At 37.2% G+C, this 26,792-nt stretch overlaps 1 protein-coding gene across 1 annotated transcript in view; it reads left to right on the top strand.

Moving 5' to 3' along the window:
* Nucleotides 1-26,792, top strand: part of LOC140595961 (uncharacterized) — a 145,733-nt gene that overhangs the window by 66,471 nt on the left and 52,470 nt on the right. Inside the window, exons 17-26 of the mRNA XM_072742460.1 lie at nt 3,725-3,887; nt 7,199-7,230; nt 7,322-7,394; nt 12,196-12,284; nt 13,376-14,467; nt 17,060-17,247; nt 22,450-22,620; nt 23,304-23,474; nt 25,248-25,446; nt 25,827-25,965. Coding sequence (XP_072598561.1) covers nt 3,725-3,887; nt 7,199-7,230; nt 7,322-7,394; nt 12,196-12,284; nt 13,376-14,467; nt 17,060-17,247; nt 22,450-22,620; nt 23,304-23,474; nt 25,248-25,446; nt 25,827-25,965 — 2,317 coding nt within the window. The remainder of the gene's footprint in view (nt 1-3,724; nt 3,888-7,198; nt 7,231-7,321; nt 7,395-12,195; nt 12,285-13,375; nt 14,468-17,059; nt 17,248-22,449; nt 22,621-23,303; nt 23,475-25,247; nt 25,447-25,826; nt 25,966-26,792) is intronic.

The raw sequence follows: 26,792 nt of genomic DNA, 5'->3' as shown, positions 1-26,792 counted from the left end.
TATATAAAGATTTATTAAAAGTTTTTATGTATTTATTTATTTATTGAGAGAGTTAAGTGGGAGGGAGCGGAGACAGAATCTGAAGCAGACTCCAGTCTGAGTGCAGAGCCCATCACAGGGCTTGATTCCATGACCATGAGATCATGACATGAGGTGATACCAAGTATTGGATGCTCAACCAACGGAGACATCCAGGCACCCTAGAAGTATTATATTTGGATTGTCAGGTAGATCTACAAGGAGCAGTGGGAGTATAATAACAATGTGGTTTAGTGGTATGTTGTTCATTTATTATTGTAAAGAATTTATTTATTTATTATTTATTTATTTATTTTTTCATTCATTTATTTATTTATTTGAGAGAGTGCACGTGCATGAGCGGGGGAAGGGGCAAAGGGAGAGGAAGAAGCAGGCTCCCCACTGAGCAGGGAGGCTGATGACTTGGGGCTTGATCCCAGAACTGACTCAGCCATCAAGGCCCCCATGATTTAGTGGTACTTTAAAAGGTAAAAACATTTTGGATAGTTAAAATAGCATGCATTGAGTATCTTTGTGGCTGCCCTACTTATAGTAACATAGTATAAAATAATGATGACCTATTCTACGGTGACACCTATGGAAGAAGGTAAAAAGGTCCTATGTCTTAGTAGAGGCAGCTGTTCTACAATGGTGTGGGCACTGTATTTGAAGTCAAAAGATGTGCTATCATCCTGGTTCTGTCACTTACTTGCTGTGGGATCTCAGAAAAACTTGGTTAACCTGTTTGAATGTCAGTGACCTCATTCATAAAAATGATACTAATACCTACATCTAGGGTGTGTGTCATGACCAAATGTGGTAACAAAGGTGATCACCCACTTTGTGAGCTGTAAAGAATGCTCTAGAAATTTTTGTCTTGAGACAAAAAATGATCACAGCAGTATTTGAGTGACTTACTAAATATAGAGGGCATGGTTTTTAAATATTTTTCTTTTTAAAATTTATTTATTTATTTATTTATTTTATTTATTTATGATAGTCACAGAGAGAGAGAGAGAGAGAGAGAGAGAGAGGCAGAGACACAGGCATAGGGAGAAGCAGGCTCCATGCACCGGGAGCCCTATGTGGGATTCGATCCCGGGTCTCCGGGATCGCGCCCTGGGCCAAAGACAGGCGCCAAACCGTTGCGCCACCCAGGGATCCCGAGGGCATGGTTTTTAAATGTGAAGATTTCTGAAGGACAGTAAAACGGCAAGTGTTAAGAAAAGAATGGGAAAGTTAGAGTGGACAGGTGGATTTCTAATTTGGGGGATGTTAAGTTTCAGTAGCCTGTGATTAGAGACATTGTGTAGGTGTACAGTTGGCCCTTGAGCAAGATGGGCTTGAACTGTGTGTCCACTTACAGATGCTTCTCGATAAGTATTTTCTTAACATATTTTATCTTCCTTATGATTTTCTTAATAACCTTTTCTTTATATTTTAAGGATACAGTGTATAGTACATATAATATACAAAGCTTGTTCATTGCCTTTACGTTATTGGTAAGGTCAACATCAGGTGATAATTTACTAGACTTTCCATGCTGAGTTTACAGTCAGTGGCCAAATGAGGGTTAAGAAGTAGCTTAGATCTCGAGAGCATATATATGAGTCTTTTATTGAAATGTTTTGATTTTTCATATATACGTTTCCTATTTTTAAGTCTAATTGCTCTTAAAGTAGGAAATAAGAGATGAGTAGCTAAGTTTTGGGGGAATCAAAAGTCATTTGTAGATATTTGACTGTGTAGCCATCAACACCCTCAGCCCTTGCATTCTTCAAGGGCTGACAGTATAGTGATTTGGTACTTAGACCTTCTCAGTGAGATGAGGATGATGATTATGTTTTAGAGAGAGAGAGAGAGAGAGAGTGCGCACACACATGTGAGCGGGTGGGGAGGAGCAGGGGCTGAGGGAGAGGGAGAGAGAGAATCCTAACTTTGCTTCATGCTCAACACAGAGCCAAACCCTGGCCTGGCCACATGCCTGCAAGTTGGCTCCCCCATGAGGGGTATGGGCTGAGTGGCAGCCGCGTGGGGCAGGGTGGCAACAAAGCGGCCTCTCAGACCAGTTACCTCACCCCCGACCTTTACACAGCCTCTGCTGAGCCATGGGCCTGGCCTGGCTGAGCACCCGCCTGGTTCTCTGGCGGGAGGGAGCAGTTCCCCAGGCTGAGCGGCCATGACTTACCATCTTCTCAAGGCTGTCGCTTGCTCAGAGTGTCTATTTGCTATGCTGAATGCAGCCCAAATTACTTTTTACGATTTGTGATGCCTTACCGATTGGATCTTACTCCTGTATTTAAAGTTTTCTAACATTGCCTTAAAAAAAAAAAAAAAAAAAAAAAAAAAAAAACGACCCTGAGACCCATGGCCTGAGTTGAAATCAAGATTTAGATGCTCAACTGACTGAGCCACCCAGGCACTCCCTCAGTGAGAGGAATTTCAGTGTTTCGACCTTAAATACATTTATGTTACTGAATACTAACTATGACCAGGCTGTACAGGTTGTAGTGGTAGGAGCAGAAAAATAAGGAAACTCTGATCCATTATAAGTCACTGTAAGCATTTCATGTAAAAAAAAAAAAAAAAAGGAAATGTTAGTTTAGGGAATATTGGAGGCGTTTGTAGTTAGGATGGGGATGAGAATGGGAGTGGAATTTTGGTAGTGAGGAAAGATCTCTCTGAGTGTGGCCAGAGCTGCCAAGTGAAGGGTGGGAAGGACCAGTCGCAAGAATGTCTTGGATGGAGAAGGACATTCTGGACAGAGAGACCATGGAGCACATCTGTTCCTTTTACTCTAATGTCTTAGAAATGACCAGGAAGCAGGAAGACCCACTCCATTGTTATAATCATTGTTATTTTTGTGTGTAGAAAAGAAACTGTGTGTACTAAAACAAATGCCTGGTACCTTTTAGGTGATTAATCAGTAAATGTTCTTTTTGTGTGTGTGAGTAAAATGAAAGAAGTTTATTCAGTAAAGATACAGAGAAAGCTCTTAGGAGTGAGAGGGGTCCCAGCAGGGTTGCCCTCAATGAATGTTCTTATTCTTCCCTTCTGAAAGCTTACTATACTTTTTGAAGCATTTCATACCTATATCTAAAATCTTTTGCTATTATTTAAACATAATTTCAAGAAAAGTTTTTCTTCCTACTTTGCCATTTCATTCAACCATTTTTTTCCTACCAATGAAAATTCCAAGCCTTTGTTTATCTAAATGAAGCAGCAGCTACCACAGTGTTCTGTTTATACTCAACATGATGTACTCCGAGGTTTCTTATCATGCCAAGTATCTTATTTTAAGGCTACAAATCTTTCTGCCATTAGGAACAGTTTAAATTTATAGCAAATGTACTTATTAAAGAATTTGTTTCAATAGTTTTACTGTCCTTGTATCCTGGTGGAGAATACAAAGTAGAGTTAGGTGTTTTGTTATTTCCTTGTTGAAATGTATGTATAAGTCAGTCTTCTTGTCTGTGAAAATATTTACTCTGGCCTTCCATGTTCAGTTAGAGTTAATGGCCAAATGAAGATGAAAAGGTGCACTTAATTGAGAGAGCATAGATGAGGTTTTTAAATGTGTTGATTTTCAATACATGCTTTTCTTATTTGTATGTCTGATTGCGATTAAAGTAGAACATTTGAATATTTTCTTAGAAAAGGATTTGGAAATCTTTATGCAACTCATTATTGATGTTAATTTTAACAGAGTATTTCTGCAAGACTTCCAAAGAAATCTGTTGATTGTTTACCTGGAGCTGCAGATCAACAAGGGAAAAGTATTTCTGCAAGACTTCCAAAGAAATCTGTTGATTGTTTACCTGGAGCTGCAGATCAACAAGGGAAAAGTATATTCAATGAACAAGTAGAAGGTAAGAATTGTATTTTATAAAAAGTCATTTGACAGAATGTTGATTTAAAACAGAAATTCTCATGTATCCTAATTTCCAAAGAAAATCACCGATTACATGCATAGAAAGGAGAAAGGTGAGAAAAGGAGGTGAGTTCTATATTTTATCAGGTGTCAGCTGCAGATTAAATTGAGAGTATGGCTAGAGGAGCTAAATTACTGGTTCCATTTCCAGGTATTCCAAGACCTAAGGAATGCCTGGAAATAGCTGGAAAAGAGCAAAGAGGGAATGATGAGAATGGCTGAGAGTGCAGGGAGTAAATGGAGGAAAATAAGCAACGCTTTATAGTGGAAGGTGGTCAAATGAAAGAATTTTTTTAGGAGGAAGAGCAGGGGATCCCTGGGTAGTTCAGTTTTGGTGCCTGCCTTCAGCCCAGGGCATGATCCTGGAGTTCCGGGATCAAGTCCCACATCAGGTTCCCTGCATGGAGCCTGCTTCTCCTTCTGCCTGTGTCTCTGCGTCTCTGTCTCTCTCTCTCTCTGTGTGTGTCTTTCTGTGTCTCTCATGAATAAATAAATAAAATCTTTAAAAAAATAAAAGGAGGAGCAAATTATTTGAAATGTGGGGATATCAGGTGAGCTTCCAGTACCCAAACTTGTCAGAGTAGTATACCAAAATTTTCCCACTCTTACCAGTTTTTCTCGCTGTTGGGGAGACATTATGGATTGACCTAGCTGATTATGCAGAGCTATGTCCTAGTCAGCTATAAATGTATGTATGTTAGGGGTGCCTGGGTGGCTCAGTCAATTGAAGGTCTGCTTTTGGCTTGGGCCATGATCCCCGGGACCTGGGATGGAGCCGTGCTGAGCTGGGAGCCTGCTTTTCCCTCTCCCTTTGTCTGCTGCTCTGCCTGCTTGTGCACGCTCTCTCTGTGTCAAATAAATGAAAACGTCTTTTAAGTAAATAGATATGTGTACCTCTATGTCATATGAAATGGTGGTACTTCGTAAGTTAGTATCATTTCGTGCAAAAAAAAAAAAAGAATTGGAAGGAAAAAAGGAAAAAGAGAGCAGGGTCAATTAGGTGGAGATCAGGGAAGCTTTAGTCCTGGTAAAAAGTCCGTTAGAACATTTATGACTTTTAATACGTCTTCACTTTCAGAATTGATAGTGATGAACTTGAGGCTTGATCCTAGAAGGTTAAGGTAAAGGAATACAGCGGCAGCGTTCAGTATGACCCAGGATTTCTCAAATTGTAGGGAATCGCCTGAGACCTTGTTACAAATGCACACTGAACATCAGGTCTGGAATCTGCATTTTGACCTCTCAGGTCATGGCCGTGTCTGTGGTCCTTGGGTCATGTGCTCAGTAGCATGGGTATAGACTTTCCTGTAGAGAAATCTGGAATATCTGTTGGACAGTTCAAGACATAACAAGGTCAAGAAAAAGAATTATTTTGTTTTTATTTCTGAACATGTTTATAACCAGAGGGGAGCAAGGAGATACAGAAATAAAAGGTATAGATGTAAGATACTATTGCTAAACAAAGAGGAAAGAAGTGGTGGAGAAAATCCATAAAAACGGTTGTAAAAGCAAAAAAAAAAAAAAAAAATCAAGACCATAGATCACAAATTACTTTTTAAAAAGATTTATTTATGTTAGAGAGTGAGCGAGCAGGGAGGGGGCAAAGGGAGAGAGAGAGAGAGAGTCCTTAAGCAGACTCCCTGCTGAGTGAGGAACCCACCATGGGACTTAATCCCAGGACCCCAAGATCATGAACTGAGCTGAAATCAAGAGCTAGACTCCCAACTGACTGGGGCCACCCAGGTGCCCCCAGAAATTACTTTTGAAGACAGGGGATAGTGAAGGGAAAGAGGGAAAAATGAAAGAAGCCTTAGCTAGGAAATTTTGGAGTTGGTGAGGAAACTCTAGAGAATTCACTTTTTTTTTTTTTATGAGAGACATAGAGAGAGAGAGGCAGAGACACAGGCAGAGGCAGAAGCAGGCTCCATACAGGGATCCCGACGTGGGACCGGATCCTGGGTCTCCAGCATCACACCTTGGGCCGATGGTGGCACCAACCCTTGGTCCACCGGGGCTGCCCGAGAACTCACTTTATAGAAACCTTGAGTTTATTTCTACTGAAACAGATTAGATCACAGCTGCTCCACCAAGAATACTGAGAGCAAATGGAGTGCTAGACTTGGGATAAAACATAGCCACCATTCATCTTCCTCAAATCTATTGGACCTCAAAGATATATGTTGCTTTGATATTCATTATTCAAATGAGACTAATTTGAATATGGAAGCATGGGTGTCCTTTTTTTCAGATAGCTCATTTTGGGGGATGATAGCTGTTTCAAAGAAACCTTTTCAAGACTGACATAGTCTACCAAATCAAACTAATTTTGGAAAGTAAAGAAATCATAGGGTCCATTCCTTAAATGCTAAAATTGTTACTATCAATAACTATGACACTGATTTTGAAATACAAAAGATTTTTAGTATCTAAAAATTCGGTGGCAATTAAATTGATTTTTTTCATTTTGGTAGTAGTCATGGTTCCATATTGAAAGCTTCTTATACATTATTTCTTAGACGTGTTTTATATACCTTCTTGCGTGCGTGGGTCAAGAAAGTTTAACATGGCTAAACTAGAGGATACAAGAAATGTAGGCATGCCAGTTGCCCACATGGGTATAGACAAAAATGAATACTTTTATTGACTATTACCCTACAAGTATAACCAGGCTGATCAATTCATAACACTGTTTTTGGTGACAAATAAATTACGCATTCAATAAATTATGCATTCATCATAAGTGCGTACTGCCTAAATTGCGGGACAAATTGAAGAACATGGCAAATACTTGTAGTAGAATGGTATCGATGATTCTGCTGTACTGCAGTCAGGATGTGCTGTTGCATTCTGCCATCAGCTTTCACGTTTATCCTCTCAGAGTCATCATTTGTTCCTCTGATTAAAGATTGCTTTTCTCCCCCGTCAATCAGCATGTTCACGTTAGTATATGTGCAACATTTAGTGATTTCTGTTTTAGTCATTTCATTTGAAACATCATCTTACTTTTGGAATCCTAACTGCATGTTATGTTGAACATATATTTCTATTTTTTATAGTATTTATAACGGGTTCCTATTTCTGTCTTGTTGCTGTCTTAATCCACCTTCCTGTCTCTAGAATCAAGACCAAAGCCTAATGTAATCACTTTGAAAGCCAAGCATGAGGATTCAGCTTAATCCTAACTGCATGAATGTATAGTTGGCTTTCATATTTACGTATAATTAACTACATGTCCCTTTTGTGTTTTAGATTCTCCTAGAAAAGATCTTCGTCACTGGGAGGTAAAGCTTTTGTATTTTCATTTTGAATTTTTAACTACAGACTGTATGAAATGTACATTGTTCTAATCATATTGTTTCAATACCCAACCAGTCTCCCACTAAAGTGAAAGATTCTGTTCCTACTGAAGCAGTCACAACGAGTGATAAACAAACACCCAGATCAGGTAAATTTTACAGTTCAAATTTGGAAAGCTTGGAAATTGGAAAATTTGGAAAGTGGAAAGATGTGCACTAAACTATTGAAATGCCCATCGTCTTATACCAAATTCTTCTTTGTGTGTGTGTGTTATGTGAGACAAATTTAATCGAAGGATGTGACATAAATAAGGTAGATGTCATTGCTGATATCCACGTTTGAACAAAAGATATTTACAAGCATAAGAAAAAGAGATTTTAAAAATGTAAGCTTTAGTTCAAGTTTCTACTTTTAAGTTTTGAAATCCTAATGTCCCCGGTTTGGAATTCCTTTACTTCTAAGGGGTTCCCAGAAGTTAATTATTAGACTCTAAGATTTTTCTGGTGTTCACCATACTTATTTGAATTCTGACTTTTACCCAGAGTAAAGCTTCACTTGCTAACATGTCAGTTGTGTTAAATGAAGTTAAAACTTCATTTCATGTTTGTGTTGTTATAGTGATCATTTTAAGCCAAACACTTGTTCCGATTGTGTGTGTGTATGGTGACTTTGATTATTAGAAATGTGGGACGGAATTAGTTGTATCTTAATATTTGGTAGACACAATCTTTTAAAAAAGTAATTCTGAACCTTTTCAGCCTAGGGTCCTTTTCCACTGTTCAAAAATTATTGAGAATTCCAAAGAACGTCTGCTTAAGTGGGTTATATCTGTTGATATTTACAATCTTAGAAATTAAAACATTTAAAACACAATGATACACAATCTCATGTTGTTAGCCATTAGAGCTGTGATCCACTGATCATGCGAGTTGCGATGCTATCACACATTTTATCTTTAGAAAACTTTATTGTACACTTAATAAGAAAATGAGAGTGAAAATGGCAACTAGCATTTAGTACAATTGTGAAGATCGTTTTCACCTCTTGGATTTTGTGAATCGATGGATCTTTGGACTCTGGGGATTCTCAGATGACATGGGAGAACTAATTTAAACCATGTACAGGGTTCATGGATGCAAAATGATAAAGGGGCCCTTGTGATGAAATGGGCATTAAAGTTTCATTTCTGCATTTCTTCCTTTTTTGTTTCCCTTGTCTTAAAGAGGTTTAAATCAGACCAATCTTGTTTATAAAGGGACAATAGTTTTGTTATATATTCATTTTCTGTTTCATGGCGCTGTAGTTTTTGGATCTCAGTGTGGACTGAGACTTATTTTGTTTTTACATGGAAAGGATTATATTACCCAAGTCTCTGATTTCTCATATAAATATGATATTTGTCCAAAAATTAAATTCTGAGGATGTTGGTGCATTGAGGAGAGACCATCTCATTATTATTAAAGTAGTACCATTCATCACAAGTTTTTTAAAACTCATGTCTTTAGAACACAAAATGCATATTTAAACATAAAATAAATGATTAGACATCAGTTTTGTTACTAAAAACATTCAGACCTTGAAGACTCTTTATTATTAATGGACAGAGCTTTTATGGAATATAGAATATGTAATAGAGCTTGGTGAGTGAATTAAACTGTGTAATACTAGAGAATAAAAAAGAGAAAATGAGAGAGTTAAATTCATCTGTGTGAATGCCAAGTACAGGACACGTAAAATATAATTAGCTACGAATGAGTAGTAAGTAGTGCATCTGGGAGAGGAGCAGGACTTGTGGCTGTTTCTCCAACAAAAGAATTTGTACAATTTTGTTAAGTTTGTATTGTTATTTACATTATAATAAAGGAAACTTTGTTTTCAGATTTTTCTGATTGTGATTCTAGTTTGTCCCTCAGTAATGAGACTTGTCAAAGAACTGGGGATTTGAAAGTTGATAATAAATGCCCATTTGTATCACAACCAATGATCAAAAATGAGTCAGCATCCACAGAATTTGGACAGACGACCTTAATAGATAAAATATTAATATTGGAGCTGTGTTTCAGTTAGAGAATTCTGTGCTCCATGGCCTGTGTGAATCACTGCTACTAGAAAACAGAGAGAGCAAAAAAGGTAAAGAATCAGAGAGAGTTCAGCGTCCTCATGATTTCACCATAGTTCTGATTTTTCAAAAATAATTTTGTGGTAAGATTTACTTTGTGTTTACTCCTTTCATGCAACCTGCCACCAAACAGAGCATCTTTCAGCAAGACATTTTTGCATTCTTCCTCTAACCAAAGCCACATATAAATAAGAAAGAGAATTAGGAGAAAATAATTTCTTTTAGGCTCGTGTTCAGCTTTCACTTGAGTGTGGGTAGCGGGATTAGATTTAGAATTTGGGGACCAGTTGGGAAAACTAGGTAGAGATGTAAAGATTGTTTACTCACAACATAGTTTCTTAGCTTTATTTTTATAGCTCTAAATTCATAAGTATTGGTCACACTATATTCACTGTAACAAACAAAAGCACCTTCCCAAACAGAATATTAAAATATTTCCTATATTCTCTTTGACTTTATTTTGGAGTTGACTTTCCCAGCAGTAATTGGAATCATTGAGAATTTGCTACATAGTGTCCTCTTCTCAGCTATGTAGGCATAGTCCATCTCCTTGTTTGATTATTTTTATTTTACTTTTTTAGAGAGTGTCAGAAAGTAAGGAGGGAGGGGTGGGCAGAAGGAGAAAGAGAATCCCAAGCAGGATCCACACTCAGCACGGAGCCCACTGCAGGACTCAGTCTCTCACAACCCTGAGATCATGACCCAAGCTGAAATCAAGAGTTGGATACTTACCTGGCTGAACAACCCAGGTGCTGTTTCATTATTTTAAATGAGTAAAGAGTTCCTAAGGAATATTGGTTTTAAGTATCAAATATCATTTAAAAAGAATATATGGAAAGTCAGTTCTAATTCTACTAAGATGTTCAGTTGATTAACCACATCTAACATGTGTTCTACTTAATGTATCAGTTAATCCAGTGTCCTTTATCAGTCATATGATCACGTCTGTACTAACATATCATATAATATTTTTTCACTCCTGTAGTTTTGTTATTTTCTTTCTTCTAGAATTAACTCATTTTCTAAAGATTTTCAGTTATCTCCAGGAGTAGTGAGTATAGGCTGTAAATCCAAATTTATTGATCTATGCAAGTGACTTGTTTGCTGTTACTTCTTTGTGAGCTTGGTAGATCCAAGAAACAGGACTTTAAAAAGAAAACACCTGTAGGCTCCTGTACCACAGGAAAATGTAAAACAAAACCAGTTACAAAGTACATGCAAGCAACATAAAACAGTTCATGTAAAATTATATCTCTTTTCCCTTGATGCCAGCATTGTTGTTGATTCACTTAATACAGATTTATTCTGTCCTGAGACCTGATGATTTTATATTCTGAATATTTCTGGAACCATTCAGTCAGTTGAGGTGTGTATCATCTTTGTTTTGCATTACTACCTTCTAATTCATCTCCTGTCTTTGATCACAGTGCCCCTCACACTCATCCCTCCCCACAGTATGTAGAGTGATCTGTCTCAAATGCATATACGACCATGAACCACTGTTGAAAACATATTTATGTCCAGGCATCTTAAAATTACATACAAAGCTTTCATAATCTTGACTTCTGCCTAAGTCTTCATGTTTAGCCCTTTATACCGTCCGCCCTTATCTCTGGTATCCTGAACTGCTAGTGATGTCTTCCTCTGTGATCTCTCTATTTTAGACAAATATTTACCCTGTTGTGTGCTTCTCTCCCTTGTCTTACTACAGCCTTGCATGCTCTCCCCATTTTCTGCCCTTTAATCCCTTTGAATCTGTCTGACGTCACTGTTGCAGTCTCAGTTTAGGCATTATGTCTAGGAAAGCTATTCCTGACACCTTACATCTATATGCTTCTTTAAACCCGGTCCCCTATCTATCACTTAGTGGGAACTCAGTGAGTAGTACTAAGTGACATAAAGACTGTTTACTTTTATAAGTACTAAGTAACATAAAGACTGAAAGATGATTTAAGAGATTGTCCCCTACAGGGATGCCTGAGCGGTTCATTCGGTTGAGTGTCCAGCTCTTGATTTCAGTTCCGATCTTATCTCAGACTTGTGAGATGGAGCCCCGGGTGGAGCTCAGCACTGGGGGTGGAGCCCGCTCAAGATTCTCTCTCTCTCTCTCTCTCTCTTGTCGAGATTGTCCCCTACAGTGTAGGAGCAAAAGAACTAGATACATAAAGAAGTAGTTTACAGTTCAGGTGGTGAAGGTGCACTAGAAAAAGCTGTAAGGTATTAAGGTAACCCCAAAGAAAGAGATACATTTTTATCTGAGAAAGGATAGCCATAATCAAGGATGACTTTACACAGCAGTCTGAGTCCTAAAAGATGCAAGGAAATTTGTGAAGTAGTAGAGGAAAATAATTTCAGAAACCTTTACTTATTGGGCACATACACCCACAGGATGTATGTCCAGTGTATCCCAGAGGATATACACTGATACAGACATGAAAAGTACTAATAATTTTGGAAATGATGAATAACGTTGTGTTGAAGCTTAAGGTGTTGTTTAAGAGGTACTGTTACAAAGTAGAGAATAATCTCTTGTGATTTTATATGTTTCTACTGAATTTTAAACTTTTGTTTTGTTTCTGATTGTTTTGTTCATGGATGTTAGTGGATGAATTTGTGAATGAATCTTGGAGATGTTTGTGTGCCTTTACCCTGGTGACGTTTAGTATTTCTCAAATGGTTTGTTGAAATTTTAGATAATTAGAAGTATTTCTTAAATATTCAGCTAAAGATGAATTTAAACTCTTCAGTGATAAATGATATTTTCTATTTTTATAGAGGTAATAGCTTTTATCTAACCTTTCTAAGTAGTCCATTTTAACTAAATATATAGATTTTTCGTCAGAACCAGACATAGAAGTGGCATCAGAGCAAAAGCAAGAGCAAGAAAGACCTGATAAAAGTGAAAATAACCACCCCCAGGTATGTAAAACTTTAAATTTCTGATTTCATATTGTTTTCCCTGCTTTTCTAATACTACATGGTTCAAGTGAAACTCTTTGAGTGGATATATTGAAATCAATAGAGTATAATTTAATATTTAGTTTTTATAAAATTTTACGAGTTACAAAACTTAAAATGTTGTAATTTTTAGTAACTAAGTTTAGCTAAACTTCATCCTTGGAATTTAGGCAAAAAAAATTCTTTTGAGACCAAAATAATTCTAAATATTCTTTGCTTCTTCCATTTTTGTAACTTCTTTACATGATAAAGAAGGTAGCATCAAATATTGAGTCATGTTTAAGCAGTTGAAATTATGAGCAGTATAACAATGATGACTACTGACTTAGACTCATGTACAAGGAGGGATTATTCTCAGTGGTTCAAAGTGTCCAGTTCTCTATTTCCAGTTACAAATGCCAAGATTAAAGATGTATTGTGCTTTGTGATCTCTGTGTAGTTGACTTGAGAGAATGGGGTCATGAAATCAGCACGATCGCCTATTGTAGAATCACACCTTCCAGGATGGGACCTTTGTAGTTGGATTATAAACAATAACTCTTTCAGTTATTTCAGCACAGGAAATCCATATTATTAATATTTTTCTTATGCACTCTCAGTGGACATTACAATATATTAGAGCTGGATACAAGCAGATAATCTATAGCGATGTCTAACACTATCATAGTATATAATTTAAATTAAAATATAGGAATTTATTTTTCTTTGATTGATGTTAATTGATATTTGCCCCCCAAAAGTGTAGTTTGCCTATTATCTAGGTTTCAAACTTGTAAAAACTCCTGAAATGCATTGTTGGGGCTCACTGTTTAAGATACAAGGGAATAAAGTGTTTTTAGGTTTGTAACATTAAAAATCATCTGATTCATTTTTTCGTAGATGTAACTGTATTGAGTTGTTTAGTTAAGAAAAACCTGACAAAATATAAGTGAATGGATTTATGCTTTTCTTCTGTCCTCACTTCTTAGTTAATAATCCAGTGACTTAGGAACAGCTAATAACTAAATTTTAATTATTTTCTATTTTTCTTTGCCCGTATTTGATTACCTAAGGATAAAGTTATTTTACAAACATGTATCCTGGCTGAAAAGACATCTGAAAGCCAAACGAAGCAAGTTAACATTCCACTTGTGCAACTGCAAAATATGGCTCGAGAACCAGAAATGAATATGGAATGTGATAGACAGAGTGATAGATCTGTACATTCAGAACATCGTCGTGTGCACGAGGAGTATGAGGAGATACAGATGAAACAAGGCAAATTAGATTGGAAAAATGTGAAACGCATGAGCAGAGAGTTAAAGCAGAAGATTGGTAAAACTTGTAAAAAGTACGGAATTATTACTCATCCTAAGTTAGAACAACTACGTGGTAATTCTAAAGAAGCAGACTTCAAGGAAATGCCTCCTAATGTGACAAAAGTTACACTTGATCGTGAGGAAAAAGATGAATTTGGAGTGTCTGTCTCTGTAGTACCTCAGGCCTTTCCTGAACAAAAAGAGCCTAGTCTCGACAATGCTATTCTCTCTCATTCATACTCTGGGTCCCTGGACTATGCTTGCCAGTCATCTTCTAAGCTTTCTTCCCATGAAAATGATAACAAACCAGGTGAGCATGTTTTTAACAAAAATGAGAGTCTTGATAGCGATCCAGAAAATAAAGTAAGGAACCCACTAGTTACATCTGAAGTGAAAGAAGACCAAGAGTTTGACATGCAGATGGCCAAAAGTTTGAACCAAAATACCACCAATAGCAAATTAGACACTGGATATATCCCTCCGTATAGTGACCCAGAAAGCCTTTTGGATTTGCGGCCTGCCCACTCCAATGTGGCGAAACATATGATTCAGAAGAAAAGGCATGATACTTCTGCTATTACAAACACTTACAAGAAAACAAAACCAATACCAGACTCTTTCCAGAAGCCATTATATACAGATAATGACAGTACTGATAACTATAAAAGTACGGAACCTGCATTAGAAAATGTGAGTTCTTCACCACGTCCTTTCAGAACATCAAAAGTATATCAAAAAGAAGAATTACAGCAAGATATGCAAAATCTGCAAAGGTTTAAGAATGAGAAAGGCATGTTACAAGAAAAACTGGCTTTGGAAAAAGAGAAAGTTGAACTTCAAGAAGAGGTAGGGAGATTCACTTTGCTGCTGCTCTTTTGATTTTTTTTGTCTTTGTCAATTATCTGAGCCATTTTGATTTTCCACTTAAGAAAAAAGCTCATGTATAAAATGGGGTCATCTCAATATACAATTGTGTTCGGAAATAGATTATTTCTGCTATCTAAATGATAGGAATGCAGGAAAACCTAAGATTTGTGTTCCTTAAGTTTCTTTCAGTTTCGCAAGTGGCGTGTGAACTGGAAAGCTCTTTTCGCTATGCACCCTGTGACCTCATGAACCAGAATAACCGTAGAGAAAATTGCTTTAAAATGCGATTATCTTGGGGTGCCTGGGGGGCACGGTCAGTTGAGAGTCCTAGTCTTGTTTTTGGCTTGGGTTGTAATGTCAGGGTTGTGAAGAGGAGCCCCACGTCAGGCTCTGTGCTCAGCATGGAGTCTGCTTGAGTTTCTCTCTCTCGCTGTGCCTCTCTCATGCTATCAGTCTTGTTCTCTAAAATACATAGATGTTTAAAAAATGTATCATAATATCTAAGATTTTTATCTATTGGCTTAAATATAAGTTGCACTTCCATAAACAATAAAATGGAAAAGAAGTTGGGATGCCTGGGTGGGTGGCTCACCTGTTGAGTGTCTGCCTTTGGCTCAGGGTATGATCCCGTGATCTGGGATTGAGTCCCACATCAGGTTCCCTGCATGGAGCCTGCTTCCCCCTCTGCCTGTGTCTCTGATTCTCTGTGTGTGTGTCCCTGATGAATAAATAAATAACGTCTTTAAAATAAATGAATACATAAAATGGAAAAGAAGCAATAACTAAGGGAATGGATATAAACAAATATTTCATCTAAACCAATCTATTTATTGCTTCTGTTTATTGCTTCAGTATGTGTAGTCTTCTCTGCTTTCCTCAAACTCTTGGAACTTCAAATTCCAACACGACCACTTTTTGAGATATTTTTAAGAACAAATATTTGCATTATCACCAGTTTTTTTCTCCCATGTTTTAAAAACAGACTCCTTTTTTCTTTTAGGATTTATTTATTTATTTATTTATTTATTTATTTACTTACTTACTTACTTACTTACTTATTTATTTACTTATTTATTTGAGTGTGTGAGCAGGGTGAAGGGTAGAGGGAGAGAGAAAGGGAGAGAAGCAAACTCCCCAGTGAGCGTGGAGCCTGAAGCGGGGCTCAATCCCATGATCATGACCTGAACTTCAATCAAGAGCTGGAGGCCCAACTAACTGTGCCACTCAGGCATCTCCTCCACGTTAAAAAAAAAAAAAATTTTTTTTTTTTAGATTTTATTTCACACTGAGAGAGAGAAAACGAACAGGGGAGCAGCTGTAGGAGGGAAAGGGAGAAGCACGCTCCCGGCAGAGCAGGAAGCCTGATGCACGGGTCTTGATCCCAGATCCCGGGGATCATGACCTGAGCCAAAGGCAGATGTTTAACTGACCGAGCCACCCAGGTGCCCACATGTGTGTGTGCGTGTGTGTGTGTGTGTGTGTGTGTGTATACACATATATGTGTTTGTTTAATCACCATTCTCAGATGTTTTTGTTGAGTCAAATCTTTACATCTTGTTTAATAAAGTATGATATATTTTGGCACGTACGACTTTTATCATGTAGGTAGCATAGATTTTCAGCAAACCTTCAGTATTTGACTCTAAGGGAGAAAACTGATGTTTGAGGTGAAAAATAAACAAAATCTAGAGATGTCCTCCTTTAAAATAAAAATTAGCTAAGCGCCTCATCCCCAATTAAGGTATTAAATTACTGTGCCAAAGTCACACTTTTAGCATAGCTGATTAATAAACTTGTTGGGTCATTTATTTGATTTAGCATTAAGGAATTGTATCATCTCTTTGATGCTAGGTAATGCCACTTTAGGAACTTTGGACAAATCATGTAACCTTTTTTGGTTTTATTCCCATTATCAATAGAAAATGGGATTAAAGTTGATAATTACTTTTATACCCTCTAGCTATAAAATGTTGTGGTTATGGAATGTGAAATTTGGGGAGCATTACTCATTTCCCAAAATTCTACACTAATCTCAGTTTTGCTCTGCTCCTTTTATGTTGTGGTGAACTTTGGTTCACATATTTTAATGAACACTGTGACTTTTTTGATAGCCCTGGGATCCAAATGAAAAAAGAATTATAAAAGGCAGTTGGGGAAAGAATAGTTCAGTGCAGAAATGGAAAGCTTCCTCTTTGTTCCTGGAGCATCACAATGTCACATCCTTTAAATCTGTCAGTGTAAGCAAAATCCAGATGGTAAAGACGAGAGGACAGATTTTTGTGTCTTTTTATTCCTTTGTATCTGCTGGTCAGATGGGGTGAAGTTGGGAATGTTAGGTGGATATGAACACAAAATTAAGAAAGTGCTTTTTGGAATTCTGGAAAATTATGTTGTTCTATTCCAACAGAAATGAAGCAGAATTTCCAAAAATTGCAATTACATGTAATGATAAAGTTAAGCGCAAGATAGTTTTATTGATTAAAATTATAAACTAAGAGTCAAATGATACACTTAATGAAAAAAGTTCTTTTTAGTGAATAAAGTTGTAACAGTATCAAATTTCCATTCAAGACTGGAAAAGAAAGGAAGCAGCACGAGAGTAGTAAAATGGAAGGAGCAGAAAACATATATGCTGCTGCTGCTGCTGCTGCTGCTGCTGTTCCTGTTCCTGTTCCTGCTGCTGGACTAATTCAACAAAGAAAGAGTGGAAAAACTGATTACCACCTGTTTCCTACTACGCAGAATGAAGATTCTGATAGGTAAGCCTATAGCAATATTTAAACAATAGATAATTATTATTTTTCTATAAAACAAATTGTTTGGAGCTAATGTTCATGATTAACACATTTTATATTTTTAGTAGAGATATTCCACCCAGGGTGCTAAACAGAAAAAGGCAAAGACTGGTAAGGTATCAATTTTTTTTTTGCAGGCATAGTGATAAATATTTAATTAAAAAAAATAACCTAGGTTAGCAAATGTGAGGCAAAAGTCATTCTCATACACTTGTTAGGTGAAAATTGTCAAATCCGTTGCACCTGAGTGGCTCAGTGGTTGAACGTCTGCCTTTGGCTCAGGTTGTGATCTCAGGATCGTGGGATCAAGTCCTGCATCAGGCTTCCCATGAGGAGCCTGCTTCTCCGTCTGCCCATGTCTCTGCCTCACTCTGTGTCTCTCCTGAATGAATAAATAAAAATCTTTAAAAGAGAGAGAGAGAAAGAAAATTGACAAATCCTTTCTGAAGAGTGATGTAGCAGTGCATTTGAAATTTCACATATGCTGTCCCTATATTCCAACGGCTTCATTGCCAGGAGTAGATCCTATAGGAAAACATGACTTGTGTGAACACTTAGACACACATATTATAAGAACATTTATTATATATTATTATATATATACAATATGACAAATATATTAAGAATACTTACATAAGCATGTTACATATATATGTTCAGATTATCTATCAAAAACTTGGAGGGAGTCTAACTCTCCATCCCTAAGGAAGTAAGTTTTCACACCTATAAAATGATGCAGCATGTAACTATCTGAGAAAATGATTTAGGTCTGCAGGGTTTTGATTGTTTAACAAAGTATATATATATATATATATATATATATATATATTTAAATTTTATTTTTATTTATTCATGAGAGACACACAGAGAGAGATAGAGAGAGAGAGAGGCAGAGACACAGGCAGAGGGAGAGGGAGAAGCAGGCTCCATGCAGGGAGCCTGATGTGGGACTCGATCCCGGGACTCCAGGATCACACCCTGGGCTGGAGGCAGGTGCTAAACCGCTGAGCCACCCAGGGATCCCCCAAAGTATATTTAAAGTGTTTGGTTTGATGTCTTACAGAAACTTTAGAATACTTTTAATATCTGCTGAGTTGCAAAAGGAAGTTACCTGCTACACTGGCACTCTACCTGACAGTGCTCAAATGTTGGACTCTCAAATTGATCTGAATATTATTACGAAGAGATTTCACATGGCAACTTGTCCCATATTCTGTATAAACATTTGATCCCTATGCTATAAACCAAGAGGTTGTTAATGCAGTGAATCTTCTTTTTCATGCACTTTGCATACAGGCTAATATTTTTCCTTCAAAAATGTTTTTAAGATTATTTATTTGAGAGAGAGAGAGAGAGTGTGTGTGAATGCAGGGAGCGGCAGAGGCAGAGGGAGAAGCGGGGAGCCTGAAGTGGGGCTGATCCCAGGACTCCAGGGTTATGACCTGAGCCAAAAGCAGACGCTTTACCGACTGAGCCAACCAAGTGCCCCTTATTCTTCCTTTTTAAAGAGCATATATTTCAACATGCACCACATCAAATTTTTCAATAGTGACTTCATATTATATAATCTTCAAAAATTCACTTTCCATTAATTCTAAACACAGTGGATCTATTCAAACATAAATCAGATTATGTCCTCCTCTGCTCAAAACCTAATGGCCTCCCATTCACTCAAGTTCTTTCTAATACCTACAAGGCCTTATGTGACTTGTTCATCTCGGGTCCCTCCCTATCCTTTCCTCCTTCTGTCTCTCTGATTTGAACTATTTTCTATCCCTTTCCTTCTGTTCAGCCACACTTGAATTTCTCACTATTCTTACCCCCCACCCTCATTATAAACACTTCAGGCATACCTCTGTACTTGCTATAAACTCTCTGTGCAGTGCTTTTCTCTCAGGTATCCTCATGGCTTACTCCTCGCTCCCTCTTTTTCTTCCTGGTTTTTGCTTCAAGGTCATTTTCTCAGCAAGGCCCTTCTTGGTTTATCCTGACTAGTATTTCGACCACTCCTTTTGCTACAACATGTCGAAATTTGATTTCTCTGCTTTAGCTTTTCTCCTCTCATACTGTGTAGTTTGCCTAGGTAGTTTATTGTTACTATGTTTACTTTCCTCGTGAGTAGGGTTTTTTTTCTGTTCATGGCCGTGTCCTCAGTGCTTAGAGAACATTCTAGCATATATAGTGCTATGCAATAAATGTTTGTTGAGTGAATGGAGTTTAACTAAACCGTGTGTATTGTTTTTAACATAATACCAATTCTCAAACAGAAAAAATGGTTGGCATGGGTCCATTCTGACGATTTAACCTGTCCGTTATCTGCATTTTGTGGATTATTTGGGCCTAATATTGTGGTTACTTGCTACTTATTCTTTTACTGGTATTTATGTTAGTTTTAATTATAGTAGAATGGAACAAAGGAAGAGCAAACTTCATTTATGTTTCATTAAGGAAAATGAAATGTGGTGGTAAATTATTATAGGACTTTAAACATTTTTGCCAGGGGATATGAGCCCTCAATATCTGAAATATAAAGGTGAAATTGAAATTTACTGCTGACTAATAAGAGGGAGCTATGCTGGCCACTTACAGTCTTTTCTGACAGAGTAGTCTTCACTTTCTATATACAGTTTCAGGAAAAGTGGAGTTTAAGACTTGGGAGACTTTCAGAGAATTAAGTGATTTGTCATCATCTGAAGCACCATGGTAATTTGGGTAAGACTGTTGTTGATTGGTTGGCACTCAAGGCATGCGTATTGGAGTGATTTTGTCCCACACTGGCTATACCTCAGGAGGGAGAAGCTGACATTGGTTGGCTGGTGAGTGAGGACAGATGGCATTGATCATTACAAACATTTAAAACTGGTTCTGATGGGTTCTCGTTACCATGGCTGCATGTTAGCATTCCCCCACCAACATAACTTTGAGGTGTCTTTAACCAGTTGTTTTCTATTTAAAAGTTACTTCTATCAACTGTTTTCAAAATGAAAGCTATTTCATATCCATAATTACAGATTTACTTCTGAAATTTGGGTCAAGAAGAATTGTTTAATACTTGCTTTCAGGAAGATCCATCTTTTTTGGATGTTATTTAACTAGAAGAGTTAGCTGTATGGCAGTTTTATTTATTTATTTATTTTTTATTTTTTAATTAATTTTTATTGGTGTTCAATTTACCAACATACAGAAAAACACCCACTGCTCATCCCGTCAAGTGTCCGCCTCAGTGCCCGTCACCCATTCCCCTCCAACACCCCCCCTCCTCCCCTTCCACCACCCCTAGTTCATTTCACAGAGTTAGGAGTCTTTATGTTCTGTCTCCCTTCCTGATATTTCCCAACATTTCTTTTCCCTTCCTTTATATTCCCTTTCACTATTATTTATATTCCCCAAATGAAGAAACAAACAATCCAATCATGAAATGGGCAAAAGACATGAAGAGAAATCTCACAGAGGAAGACATGGACATGGCCAACATGCACATGAGAAAATGCTCTGCATCACTTGCCATCAGGGAAATACAAATCAAAACCACAATGAGATACCACCTCACACCAGTGAGAATGGGGAAAATTAACAAGGCAGGAAACCACAAATGTTGGAGAGGATGCGGAGAAAAGGGAACCCTCTTACACTGTTGGTGGGAATGTGAACTGGTGCAGCCACTCTGGAAAACTGTGTATGGCAGTTTTAAAACAGTAATTGCTGGTTTTGTTTTTGTTTTCAGTGCCCTAAAGTTACTCAATTGATAATCTCCTATGGGAAAATTCAGTCTTTTTGTAAATTTACATAGCTATATGCTCATAATATTTTCTTGCATGCATTTAGTCCATGAAAAAAAAATATAATTTTCTGTTGGTAAATCTAGCTTTTTGTATTAGGATTAGATACTAAGCTAAAAGTATGCACAAGTTACCAAAACTAATTCTTTTTCTTTGTCCCTTTAAAATTATTTTTAAAAATATATTCATTTGAGAGAGAGAGAGAGAGAGAGAGAGAAAGAAAGAAAGAAAGAAAGAAAGAAAGAAAGAAAGAAAGAAAAGGAAGGAAGGAAGGAAGGAAGAGCAAGTGGGGAGAGAGAGAAAGAGATGGAGAGAGGATCTCAAGCAGACCTGGGGGTGATTCCACGACCTTCAGATCATGACCTGAGCCAAAACCAAATCAGACACTTAAACTAAGCCCTTGCAGCTGTTCATTAAACTTCTTTTTTGTTGTTGTTTATGTAGTGTATTCCTCATTTTATTGAATTAACTGTTTTTTAAAGATTTTATTCATTTATTTTAGCGAGAGAAAGAGTATGTGAGCTAGGGGGGAGTAGCAGAGGGAGAGGGACACTGTGCTGAGTGTAAGCCTGATGCAGGGCTCAATCTCCTGACCCTGAGATCATAGCCTGAGATGAAATCAAGCGTCAGACATTTAATTGCCTGACCCACCCATGCACTCCTGAGTTGGCTTTTTGTGTTTTCTGGTAGCTCCTTGAATTTCCTTAAGACTGAGATTTTGAAATCTTTCTTGGATAAATTACAGATCTTCACATGTCTGAGATTGATTACAGGAAGATTATTGTAATCCTTTGTTGGTGTCATATTTCCTTGATTTTGTCATATCCTTTTGCATTGCTGTCTTTGCCTTTGAAGTAGCAGTCACCTCCTCCAGTCTTTAATGACTACCGCTCCCATGTGTCCAAACCTGATTGTTTTGCTCTGGTGGTGTCCTAGAACTTCTCTGCAGGAAAGCTGGTTTTCCACGTAGACTCTCTACCCCCATGGGTGATTATCTAAGTGTTTTCCAGGGGCTCCCAGATGGTGGCTGTGAGGGTGAGGGTGGTGCCAATTTATGGGCTTTTGCTGGATCCATAGCTGGGAGTGTAGTGCGTATGCCTGTTACCCGATGCATGGGCAGATGAGACTTATCCGCCGTGCCTTGGTGAATGGCACTTGATTCCACAGGTCCTACACAGGCAGTTTTGTCCCCACAAATGACATTGTATCATAATTGTATATGTGTATTTCCTTGCATATGGTTGCACTTCATAACTTTCTATGAATTAATAAATGAATTCAGATGGGTAACAGATGTTTACCAAAAAAATTTTTTATTCCTTACCAGTAAAATTATTAGAAAATATTGGCTTTCTAATGGATATTTTAACTGGATTTTTGTTTTAAGTAATGATCCTGGTTTGTCTATCATGGAAATAAAGAAAGATACAAATGTAAAGTGGGCATCAAAAGCATCTGTGATTAAACCAGGCTTTGAGGAGGCCGATTCCCTAACTGGTAGTCTACTACGAGTGAGTAATGACAACAGTCTACGTGAAATGGATCAGGATGAAAGAAGGTAAAATCCCATAAATTCTTTATTTCCCTCTGAAGGAATGTTAACTATGATTATTATGTAAGTAAAACACTGTAATATACAGCCTGTCATTACAGGCTGAGGGAAGAAATACTCAAGTATATCAAAAACACCACTTGAAAGGTTAGGATGAGGAGGAGTGACTTTTTTTTTAAGATTTCATTTATTTATTTGTGAGAGACACAGAGAGCGAGGCAGAGACATGGGCAGAGGGAGAAGCAGGTTCCCTCTGGGGAGCCTAAAGCAGAACTCGATCCCAGGACCCCCAGATCAGGATATGAGTTTTGTGGTAAGAGATTGTTTATTTAGAATCGGTTCCACCATGCAGTATTCTCATATAATTGAATATCAGGGATCCCTGGGTGGCGCAGCGGTTTAGCGCCTGCCTTTGGCCCAGGGTGTGATCCTGGAGACCCGGGATCGAATCCCACGTCGGGCTCCCGGTGCATGGAGCCTGCTTCTCCCTCTGCCTGTGTCTCTGCCTCTCTTTCTCTCTGTGTGACTATCATAAATGAATAAAAATTAAAAAATAAATAAATAAATAAAAATAAATGAATTCAGATGGGTAACAGATGTTTACCAAAAAAATTTTTAATCCTTACCAGTAAAATTATTACAAAATATTGGCTTTCTAATGGATATTTTAACTGGATTTTTGTTTTAAGTAATGATCCTGGTTTGTCTATCATGGAAATAAAGAAAGATACAAATGTAAAGTGGGCATCAAAAGCATCTGTGATTACACCAGGCTTTGAGGAGGCCGATTCCCTAACTGGTAGTCTACTACGAGTGAGTAATGACAACAGTCTACGTGAAATGGATCAGGATGAAAGAAGGTAAAAATCCCATAAATTCTTTATTTCCCTCTGAAGGAATGTTAACTATGATTATTATGGAAGTAAAACACTGTAATATACAGCCTGTCGTTACAGGCTGAGGGAAGAAATACTCAAGTATATCAAAAACACCACTTGAAAGGTTAGGATGAGGAGGAGTGACTTTTTTTTTAAGATTTCATTTATTTATTTGTGAGAGACACAGAGAGCGAGGCAGAGACATGGGCAGAGGGAGAAGCAGGTTCCCTCTGGGGAGCCCAAAGCAGAACTCGATCCCAGGACCCCCAGATCAGGATATGAGTTTTGTGGTAAGAGATTGTTTATTTAGAATCGGTTCCACCGTGCAGTATTCTCATATAATTGAATATTCAGATACTATCCTTCATCGATTGAAAATATATATATATATATATATATATATATATATATAATAGTAAATTTAGAGACACATAGGCGATTCTGAATAGAACTAATCATTTCTTGATAGGTTTTAAGGTATTCAGTACCTTTGACAGTATCATGATTAGCTATGATTTTGTGAGGGGCTTTGGAGTATCTGATTATATTAAGTTAATATTTGTTTAGGTTCTGGGGGAAAGGGGAATGGTTTTGTTTATTTACAATATGTTTATTTACAATCAAAAACTATTCATCTATCATAGATTTTTACTTTTGGATTATAAAGTTCTAAATTACAGGAGCCACGGTTACTGTACCAGCAGCGTCATTGACACATATTGTGTGCTTCATGAGTCATTGTTGAATCCATGAATAAACATTTGAATGAGTAAAGGAATGCCCTTAATGAACTTCTTTAGAAGAATTAAATATTTAGTTTATTGAAAGTAGATTTTCAATACAGCTTAGGTTTGAAGTGTTTTAATTAAAAAATGTGTGTGGGATCCCGGGGTCGCACAGCAGTTGAGTGTCTTGCCTTGGGCTCAGGGCGTGATCCTGGGGTCCCACACCAGGCTTCTTGTGGGGGAGCCTGTTTCTCCCTCTGCCTATGTCTTTGCCTATGTCTCTGCCTGTCTCTCTCTGCGTGTCTCTCTAGTGAATGGATAAATAAATAAAATCTTTTAAAAAAATAAAAATTAAAAATGTATGTAAGATTCAGAAATTATTTGTAGAATAGTTATAGCTAGAAATGGAATAATACTATAGATCCAATTGCTATCACATTACTTAGAAATACTTAACTTACTTTTACCACATATTTTAAAACACATGTTTGGACGGGACATTTCCTGGACTTGAGTTCTGGGTGGTCTGCTCCTACCAGCTGTATGGGCTTGGGGAAGTTCCTTAGAATATCTGTGCCTCATTTGCTTCCTGTGAAAAGATACCCAGTATAATTGCCTACTTCATACGGTTTGTGTAAGGCCTAAAAACCCTTTAAGATATGTAAACTGTCCCAAATAATGCATAGTAGTTGCACAGTAAAACTTCAAAACACTAATATCACGATTATTTCAAAAGGGCTTGTGTCATTAAAAAAACTTAGTTTGCACTTTCCAAATTGATTTAGTGAAAACTTGTTTTTATTGAAAATGACAACAAAAAATGTGGTATATTTACCCCTATCAAATAATGTAAGTAACATTAGGATTTTCCTTTACTTTTGCAATTTTGATCTAAATTTAATACTTTGTTAATATTGCTATTAATATTGCTTAGATATGCTTTAAATATTCTTTGTATTTTAAGTATTTAATATTTTCCTGAAAAGAATCCTTCCTCTTTTTAAATTTTTTTTAAATTTATTTATGATAGTCTCACACACAGAGAGAGAGAGAAGCAGAGACACAGGCATAGGGAGAAGCAGGCTCCATGCACCGGGAGCCTGACGTGGGATTCGATCCCGGGTCTCCAGGATCGCGCCCTGGGCCAAAGGCAGGCGCCAAGCCGCTGCGCCACCCAGGGATCCCCTCTTTTGAGACCTGCAAAGAAAACATCTAAGGAAAAGAACAAGGTAGACAAACAAACAAAATATATAATTCTATTTCATTTATGATACATTTTTATTATATTATTCTATTTCATTCATGGTATATTTTTATTATATTATTTTGATATTTCATATTTATCAGAAATATTCCATGGTAAAAAAATTACTTTATGAAACGCATAGTGAAAAAATGAAAATTTTCCTTTGTTGTATAGACATCTGCTGTGAAAAAATTATTCAGAAACACCAATTATTGATAAAGGTCTTTTTGATAAAAATCAGTTCTTTTAAAAAGTACCTATGTTTTTGCTTTTATAAAAAGATGGATATGTATCATCTTTCTACACTTAGTATATTTTATAAATATTTGGATGACATTTTGAAATAGTATTATTTATTTGTAGGTCAAAAAGCAAGTGAAGTCTGTGGAGCATCTTGATGACTTAACTCAGTCATCTGAAGCAGCTTCAGAGGATTGCAAGTTGCAATACTCTGATTATAAGAGTTCCCTGTTGCTCATTGAACTTGGCATGGATTGTAAAGGTAGGGCCGTCGTATAAATTTAAAGCCTTTTTCTGTATATATGATTGTAGTAATATGTGCGCATCTCGTCTAGCGCTGCGCCACACAACACTGAGGTGTTATAGAGCTACTCATCTCAGAAATATGTTTTATATTAAAATAGAGAACTATTGAAGACTCTCATCCAAAGAACTATAATTTCCATTGTGGTTGTCCACGTGGGAATGGCACACTTGATGTGTTTGTGAACTCTGCTTCTCTTCTGTGCCTTACCATTATTTTTCTCCTAGATTACTGAGCTACCCTCAGGACTGTTTTCCCTGCCATTCCACCTCTCGGGATCTTGGTCTACACTGCAACCATACTTACTATACATTTTTAAAAGTTTACATTTCATCACGTTACCCCCTTGCTTAAAGCTTAGCTGTTACTTCTTAATGCCATGAGGTGAAAGACCATCGTCCACTAGCTTCATCTTGTATGGTTTCATATCCATCTTTCCATCCGTGTCTCAGCCACTGTCTTAGATGGTTTTTCATATAATAGAGGCTTTCTTTCTCCAACAGCTTTAGTTAGGTAAACTGCATGTGTATGAAGCATATAATTTGATAGTTTTGTCATATATATATACACATATGAAACCATAACTGTAATTTAGACAGTTAACATATCCATCACTCTTAAGTCTCCTGTCTCTTCATATTGCCTTATTATGAAACTGCCAAATTGTTTTCTAAAGTAATTGTACTATTTTCTAAACCCACCAGCAGTATGTGAGGGTTTCTAACTCCTCCATATATATTTATGAGTACTTAGTATTATCAGTTTTTTAATCGTAGCCGTGGATG

The sequence above is a fragment of the Vulpes vulpes genome, chromosome 2 (assembly GCF_048418805.1).
Source record: "Vulpes vulpes isolate BD-2025 chromosome 2, VulVul3, whole genome shotgun sequence".
In the NCBI taxonomy this organism is placed as follows: domain Eukaryota; kingdom Metazoa; phylum Chordata; class Mammalia; order Carnivora; family Canidae; genus Vulpes; species Vulpes vulpes.
The sequence above is the reverse complement of the archived record's forward strand: the minus strand, read 5'-3'. Positions and strand labels throughout refer to the sequence as shown.